The sequence below is a fragment of the Cryptotermes secundus genome, unplaced genomic scaffold (genome assembly GCF_002891405.2).
Source record: "Cryptotermes secundus unplaced genomic scaffold, Csec_1.0 scaffold868, whole genome shotgun sequence".
NCBI classification, from domain to species: domain Eukaryota; kingdom Metazoa; phylum Arthropoda; class Insecta; order Blattodea; family Kalotermitidae; genus Cryptotermes; species Cryptotermes secundus.
This window is the reverse complement of record NW_019745096.1, coordinates 22141-30948: the sequence shown is the minus strand read 5'-3', so window position 1 is coordinate 30948 and position 8808 is coordinate 22141. Positions and strand designations below refer to the sequence as shown.

The window sequence follows — 8808 nt, the reverse complement described above, 5'->3', positions numbered from 1 at the left end:
TCAGTCTGGACGACGTGGAGAAGAGAAAAATCTTGCACTGACGGAACCGAACCGATTTCTCTCAGCATGTAGCCGGACACTGACTGACTGAGCTATCCCGGCTCACCCTGGAAGGTATCACTTTTTATGAAAAATTTGTGGTTTTCACGGCTGTGACTATGAAGAAGGCAGTCTTCTGGGATGTGGCGCCGTGTAGATCTTATGTGAACCGACGTTTCGGGGGGACGTATTGCTATCCCTAAAGATGGAGGCAATACGTTGTACACGGCGTCACATCCCAGAAGATGGTAGTACTTTTGTTAGTTGAGACGTGTATTGGCTGGGACTGTGGCGCAGCTGAGTGGGGACTGAAAGCCAGAAGAGCAGACATGACCAGTAATCCCGCCGGCTGGCAGGTTCTCGTAATCCGAACATGAAAATATTTATGTTAATATCCCCCGACACGGAGCGGCAGCTCAGGCTGGCAACTGGTGACAGGAAGCCACTGAAGTGAGGAGCACCATGTCCCAATGTCGCGACTTGAACTCTGCGCTTCCCACCGATTTACCCCAAGTTACCACCGCTCGCAACGGAATTTGTGTCACTGTCTGTCTAAAATATACCTGAAGCTACTTCGTGCCTTTAACAGGAAACCCCTCTCAAGGCAAGTCCCATGTGTTCGGCGAGACCTTCAGTATGGCGGTCTTGGTTCACGTATTCTATTGAAACAAGAAGTTCTGGGAAGAACTAATTGCCTGCTTTTATATGATACTTCACAGACCTTATAGAATACGACGGTCCGTCAATTCTCATCTATTGTTGCGTGTGTATTTTTGCTGCGGTAAAGTTTAACCTAGCCGTTGCCTAGTAACAATATTGGGATACACATATCGACACGCAGGTTGATGGGAGGGATTTATGAGATGGGCTCCGGTGCCATGATATATATACCAAGTTTCATAGTTGGTTGAGGGGCTATGCTACAAGCTGGAGGGTCGCGGGTTCAAGTCCCGATGAGGCCATTGGATTTTTTCAGTTGATCTAATCCTTCCAGTCACACTATGGCCCTGGGGTTCACTCAGCTTTTAACAGAAATGAGTACCACGAATTAATTTAATAATTTTCCTGGGGAGTAAAGCGCGGCCGGCGCGTAAGGCTGACAACTTACCGCCATCTTTGAGCCGATTGTCTAGATAATGTGGGACCCTCAACGTCTCACAACCCTATGGGCCTTCACGGCCTGTTACAGGGGTAGCTTTACTTTACTGTTTTTACTTTTTATGCAAAAGTTGATAGGGTGATACATGCAAATACAGACAGCTTGGTGATCGCATAAGCTTACTAAGTAGACTAAAACAAATCTAAGTAAGGTAATGTTGCCCTTGTGCTTAACTGATTAAGCACTACGCTGTGTAGACGTATGGGGGAGTGAGTGTATAAATCCATTTATTCTTGACCTCGGCACTAACTGGAAGTGAGTGGTCAGCTTCACGCTCTGTCCGGCCACTTTACCCCGTTACCCATTTGGATATGAGCCTCAGGACCGGTCTGGACTACGTGAAGGGAAGAGAAATCTTACAACTATCGGGACTCGAACTCCGATCCCTCGGCTGTCCAGCCCGTAGCCAACCTTCATACCGCCTGAGCTATTCGGGCTTTTTCTGATTATGATATAGCGAGATTCATCATTATCTGGAAATGACATAGTGTAAGCGCAGTTTTGTCATGTCTCAGGACCTGTCTGAACGAATCAGTTCGAAAAGTAATGAATGCAATTTAATAAAATTTTACATCAGGGAGTTGTATGAAATCTTGCCGACTCATCCCACGTCTGGTTTTTACCTGAGAGAGGTAATTGTCAGTTCATGCTAATACTTATGCAAACATCTTGAGCATAATTATTTAAACATTTTCCGGAGAGACGACATATGTTTTTGATACAAGTTGCAGAGAAAAATGCAACAAAAATGTTATGTTAAATTCAAATTTTACGTGAATTTTGCGGGTTTCGAGATTATTAAACAGAAGTAAGATACTCCAGATTCCCCTCCCATGATGAAGGCTAAATCTATCCAAAGGACACACCTGAGTAGAGATCTTTCCTCCCTTACGCCTGATGACGGAATCAGATCCAACTGCGAAACGTTCTGTTTAAGAAACTAATTATTATAGTGTAGATACGAAAGGGCTCTGACGGTGGTGTAGCTATAGCTATATAAACACCTGAGACCAGGCTTTGTCGAGAGAGGTGGCTATGTACGTGTATGTTGTAAAAAATGTTCATCTCCATTTCTGACTCTGAGTCTTATGTTACTACCGACGGTCAGTCGGCCAGTCTGTCTTCGAAGAAAGCACCCATCTGGGCCCCCATTTCTATCTTAGTTTCAGTTCTGTGTATGCTCTACCACAATTTTTATTGCACATTTTCATGTTATTTCCCATTAAAAAGACTGGTCTCAGGTATTTATATAGCTGTAGTTGTACTGATATGGTTTGTCCAGTGATTGAGGTTAGCTTTTTCTAAGGGTCCCAACAGAGTAGGTCTCTCCCTCTCACATGAGGACCTGGCCCTGTGATTGAGGTTAGCTCTTTCTAAGGGACCCAACGGAGTAGGTGTCTCCCTCTCATATGAGGACCTGGCCCTGTGATTGAGGTTAGCTCTTTCTAAGGGACCCAACGGAGTAGGTGTCTCCCTCTCACATGAGGACCTGGCCCTGTGATTGAGGTTAGCTCTTTCTAAGGGATCCAACAGAGTAGGTGTCTCCTCCTTTACCTGAGAAGAAAAACATATGTAGTTACCAAAACATAATGTTCTCTAATTTTTAGAATACGGACGATGAGCAAAGTCCGAGAACCCAGTAATTCTGAATAATGACAATAGACAGTATCCAGAATAATAGTCATTTTACGTCAGAAGCTGCTTTAATCGCTACTGAATAGTTGGGTCTAGTAGTAAATATAGTGACACCTCATTAATTCGGAATTCGCGACAATTCGGACCACTTTTCTTTCTCCTTCTGCGCAGTATGACCTTGACGATCCCGTTGTCGCTACGTAAAATGTTTATAAGATTGATGTAAAAATTTATATTTTTACATTTTATGACAAGTAATTTTATTTTATGATATGCAATCTAAGTTTCAAAATGAAGCTGCCTGAACGTATTTCAGTAGCACCCCTATAATTCGGATGTTCACTAGTTCGAACAAGGACGAGACTTCTAATACGAGTAGATCGTTTGAAGATGCAGCAAAGTTTTAAAGTTTTGGAAAGAAAGTAACCACTCAAAATTATATTAATGAGGATTAAGTTCAGGTGATGCTTGCTAACATTCAGTTCAGAATCTTTTTCCGTAACATCTGCTATCTAAAAATATAAAGATTTAAATATACGAGAATGCTACAAGCCTTAGGGTCGCTGGTTCCATTCCCGATGAGGTGATCGGATTTTTTCAATTGACCTAATCCTTCCAGCCGCACTATGGCATTGGGGTTGGCTCAGCCTCTAACAGAAATGAGTACCAGGAATATTCTTGGGGGCACAGGGCGGCCGACGCGTAAGGCTGACAATCTCACCGCCATCTTTGAGGCGATTATCTAGAATGTGTGGGAGCCTCGACGTCTCACAACCCTTTGGGCCTCCACGGCCTGTTACAGGGATAGCTTTACCTTTAACTTAACCTATAATCTGTCTGTGTTTCTGTATGGGCGTGAAACTGGTTTACAATATTAAGGGGTGTAATATAGACCTAGGGTGTTTGAGAACAGGGCGCTGAGGAGAATATTTGGGTCCAAGAGGGATGGAAGAGTAAGGTGACACGCCCCGGCCGCTTTATCCATGGTGAAAGAGTCCTCGCTACTCATTGGTGGGCCCCAGAAGCTGTGTGGACCATTTTGAAAAGAGAAAATGCTTGACCCTACCGGGACTCGAACTCCGAACCCTCAGTCATCCAGTCCGTAGCCAGTCGCTATACCGACTGAGCTACCCCGGCTGCGGATGGAATAGCAAGAGGTTATACAACATCGTATAATGAGGAACTTGATAACTTTTACTTCACGACAAATATTACTAGAGTGAGCAAGCCTAGGAGGACAAGACTGGTGCCGCATGTAGCAAATATGAGATGCATACAAAATTTTGTTAGGAAACCCTGAAAAACGAGACCACTAGGAAGACTTAGATTTGCATGTGAGGATAATATTAAAATGGTCTTGGTGAAGTAGGTCTGGGTAGATTCGACTGGCTTAGGATAAGGACGAGTGACGGGATGTTGTGAACAAGGTAATGAACCTTCGGGTTCGGTAAAATTCTGGTCATTTCTTGAGTTGTTAAGCAATTATTGGGATCTCACGAAGAACTGAGCCCCAGAGAGTGAGTTACTGTAACGCCTAGCCGTCGGAAAGGTTAGGAGTTTCGCCGATAGCCAGTCAGTTGTCCTGCTTAATGCTGAAGGAGCCGGACCTGTCCTTGTACTGATTCCCTTAATGAGTTAGCCTCGTGGGTTTGTTATGCAGGCAGTTCTGTTGGCTGTCAATTACATCTGTAGGGATTCCCCGTGTCTGGATCGGAAGAAATGAAGCCGCACAGCTGCAAAAACAACACATCTCGGTATGTTCGCGCGCCAGCGAGGAGTTTCATACAGTGAACGGGTGATAGGGAGGTCTCCTCAGTCCATAATGTTCATCTCAGAACCTCCAAGGTGTGCCTAAAAATTGTCGAACTAGAATGATCAAGTCAAGGAGGATGAGGTGGGCAGGGTATGTAGCACGAATGGATAGAAGAGGAATGCATATAGGATATTGGTGAGAAAGTCGCAAGGAAGGAAACCACTAGGAAGACCAAGACGTAGGTGGGTGGACAATATTAAAATGGATCTCAGAGAGATAGGATGGAATGGTATGGATTCGATTGATCTGGCTCAGGAGAGGGACCAGTGAACACGGTGATGAACCTTCGGGTTCCATAAAATGCTGTGAAGTTCTTGAGGAGCTGCAGAATTGGCGGCTCCTCAAGAAGGGCTCAGCTCCATGAGTGAGTAAGTAATCATGTGAGTCTGGTGTTTCTTCACAGAAATCTGAAATTAAATTACAGGTTTAAAAGCAAAGAATGCAGGGAATTCAAACGCCTGCAACTTAAAAAGGAAAACTGATATGACGTTGTTGGTACTTGAGTCGTAATCGTAAACTGGAACAGTCCCGCTGGCACAAGTTGCGCGCGCATCCCAACTGTAGTTAACAGACAGCATCTTTGGTTACGTGTTCTACATAATAAATACAATATGTACCATAAAATCCTCTTAGTAGACCCGGTATTTGTTGCATGATAACTGCTAATTTAAACAAAATATCTACTAATTATACGTATATATTTTATTGTCTGGAATTAGTTTGGCGAAACGTACCAAACGAGAGAAAGAAATATGAGAAATGCATATAAAATTCTAGTTGAAACATCACGCGAGTAGAGAATTGAGGCGTAAATGGATAGACAATAGTGGAAAAGGATCTTAAAAAATTGTGACATGAATTATGTCTAATCCTATCCCTGTAAGAGGCCGTGGAGGCCCGTAGGGCTGTGAGACGTCGAGGCTCCCACATTTTCTAGACAATCGGCTCACAGATGGCGGTGAAGTTGTCAGCCTTACGCACCGGACGCCCTTTACCCTCAGGAATATTCCTGGTACTCATTTGTATTAGAGGCTGCGCCGACCCCATGGCCATAGTGCGGCTGGAAGAATTAGGTGAATTGAAAAATCCAATGACCTCATCGGAATCGAACCCGCGACCTTCCGGCTTGTAGCATAATACCTCAAGCAACTATGCTACATAGTGCCTTAGTACGCCTACTGTCTGCTTCAGCAACTAAGAACTCTGCAGTTTATGTACACAGAGTGTTTACGTGTTTCTTACGAATTTCGGCACAAACACGGATTAAATCCTTAAACTATCGACGGTTTGAAGGAAGACAGAGTTTTCCTGTTATATAGAACCTCATTTTTTAATATCATTTATTTTCTTGTTTCTCAGGCTTAAAGGCCAGACTTTTTTCTTTGAGACATTTCCACCAAGCAGAGGTTTAGATAGACACATTAAAATAAGTTGCAGTCTATTCACAGTTCATCTAGCAATGTCGCCACCAGCAGCAACAAACAAAGGAAGTGCGCTTGGCGCTAATCCGCCTGGTTCCAGTTTCATATGTAAATGAGATGACAGGGAGGACGCTTAATCCCGTTCAAATGTGGTTACGGTCGAGCGGTTTCATCTGTTTCACGTGTTACAAATGTGATCACGGAGCGTTCGTAAACGTGTCTCCCCACAGATCATATTCGGAACTCGTGTTAAGCTGAATAACAGCAATCCTTTCAAAACAAGTCATGCACTGTAAATATATAGACAAATAATGGTTGAACATTGAACGTAGTCAGCACGCTTAACCGTGTTATAGTAAGTAAAGCTATCCCTGTAACAGGCTGTGGAGGCCCATAGGGTTGTGAGACGTCGAGGCTCCCACATTTTCTAGACAATCGGCTCACAGATGTTGGTAAAGTGGTCAGCCCTACGCGCCGGCCTGCCTCTGTTAGAGGCTGAGTCAGGGCCATAGTGCGGCTGGAAGGATTGGGTGAATTTAAAAAATCCAGTGACCTCATAGGAGCTTGAACCCGCGACCTTCCGGCTTGTATCATAGTACCTCAACCAACTATGCTACCGCGTGCCCAACGGCGTTAGAGTTGCAGAACTAATTGTGTCGGTATAGTGACCGGCTACAGGCTGGATGGACGGGGTTTGAATCCTGGCAAGGGCAAGTTTTTTTCTCTTCTCCACAGTGTCATACCGTCTTTGGTGCCAGACTAGCTTTCTATCCAATGGTTACCGGAGGCGATTTCTATGGGAGTAAAGCTACAAGGACATGAAGCTGACCACTCACGTACATCTAATTTCGAGGTCAAAAAAAGTGGAGCTGTACCTCCACTTCCCCAAATGTCTTCATGGCATGATGCTTAATTAAGCATATGAGTGAGGTTACCTCAGCGTCAATTAATTTTATACAAGGATTGGATGGTAAAGCAGGCCGGAAGGATCACAAGAAACATTCTTTTAATAAGAGTACTGCGTCCTGGGATATAACGTTTAGTCGAGTGGAAGTTTAGCGACGTTTCGGAGGAATATACTGTGTCATTTTCAATGTCGAAGAATATGTCAAGCAACGAATCAAGGCAGAAAGTTGGTGAACCAAACTGCACGGCGTAACATAAAAGAAGATATTGGTTTTCGTAGTCATCTCTGTGAAATCCTCAGATCTCATTCTTCGACCATATTTCCACCTGATGGTTTTAGTAGTATTCAGAAGAGATTGCGGGAACTGCCATGTTCTTTCTTCTCTTCATCTGTGTGTAATAGGGCCCACATTGCTTGAACCGATTTCGATCAAACTCGATATATCATACCTGCACTAAATATAGGCCGACTGAGTAAGATAGCTGAGTCTGTAACAATTCTGACTTGTACCTGGAAGGTATCGAGTTCGAAACCCGGCTGAGACACCGACAATCCTCTCTGAAAGGTTGCTCTCAATGCTCACAAGAGCCATTTATTGATACCTGTCCTGAGCCAGATTAATCCAATCAATTATACCTTATCCTATCTCCCTAACATCCATCTTAACATTATCTGGTGCCATGAGCAATAATTATACTTAGATAATTCTTATAGCTTGCCTTACTTCATATGAACTCCATCCTTAGCTCATTCTTTTTTTTTTTTGTTATCCTATTTCTAACACTTTAAATACAAATGCTATTATTTTTAGATATATCCTGCAGCAATCTTATGTTGTTCTGCGGAATGAACGAATAATAATGATGTTAATTACTCCTAAGTCGAGGATGATAAAATGAAGACGGTAGAAATATAATTTAATTAAACAGCTTCGAATTGAGAACAGACGGCTACATGCATACAGATTCACGTCAATGAGTTTCAGCTCTCAGTAAAATGAAGGAGAAAAAAATAGTTGTGTTATGTATTGGACTGACGTAGCATGAATGTCTTTATCTGTTCGGGTGTCGGCATCATGCGAGCTTCCAATCGAGCCATCGAAAACCTGTTCCATAAAGTCCCCCCATCTCTCTGAAGATGGCAGCTCCTGTCAGTTCGACGTGGTGCACATGTATCGATACATATCGGCCAATGATGTAGTTATGGAACGAGTGTATAGGATGTAAATTCATGATTATATTACAGTATTAAATTTTCATGAGTGTTGCTTTCAGTTTTCAAAGAATCGTCACATTTCTCTTCGAAAATTAAAAGAAATATAATCAGGCGTGTCTTTTATGTGTAATATAATTAACCAGGACCTTTACCCACTTCCTTCCTTCATTCTTCTTCGAGATTAATGCCGCGTGAATTTTTTTTTTATAATCGTTCGCATCAGTAATTACCGTGTTTTATAGTGTAAATCTGTTAATGGGTTGGCTAATGTTACGTGTAGTAGTGCTGATTAAACTGCAAAAGTGTCGTTAAATATCCGCCTCTGTCTGAGTTGATTGAAGCCAGAAGTTTATGTGAATATTATTTAAGAATTCGCTTCCTACCTAACAGAAAACACATGGTGTGCGCATTACAAAGATCAATGGTTAATGTTGTTTAAGAAGACAGTCGTTCCTTATTTAATTTGAATCAGGTGATGCATATCGTAATAGATGCACCTTAAGAGGTTAACGGAGTTTGAGGAGTTATCGTTGCCTGTTTTAAGGTAATATTCCAGTAGTTGCCCAGAGGGATAGTAAATTTAAAGTGTCGGCAGTTTCCAGCACTTGATTCGAAACGG

General features: G+C 42.9%; 1 protein-coding gene across 4 annotated transcripts in view; it reads left to right on the top strand.

The window, feature by feature from the left end:
* Positions 1 to 8808, top strand: part of LOC111874988 (methyltransferase-like protein 7A) — a 211416-nt gene that overhangs the window by 198366 nt on the left and 4242 nt on the right. For 2 of the 4 annotated variants that reach the window (XM_023870920.1, XM_023870918.1), the window contains exon 1: positions 8203 to 8733. The exons of 1 other annotated variant lie outside the window; for it this stretch is intronic. In XM_023870920.1, the coding sequence (XP_023726688.1) occupies positions 8681 to 8733 (53 nt within the window). In that variant the 5' untranslated portion in view covers positions 8203 to 8680. One more of the 4 variants, XM_023870919.2, reaches the window with a different exon arrangement.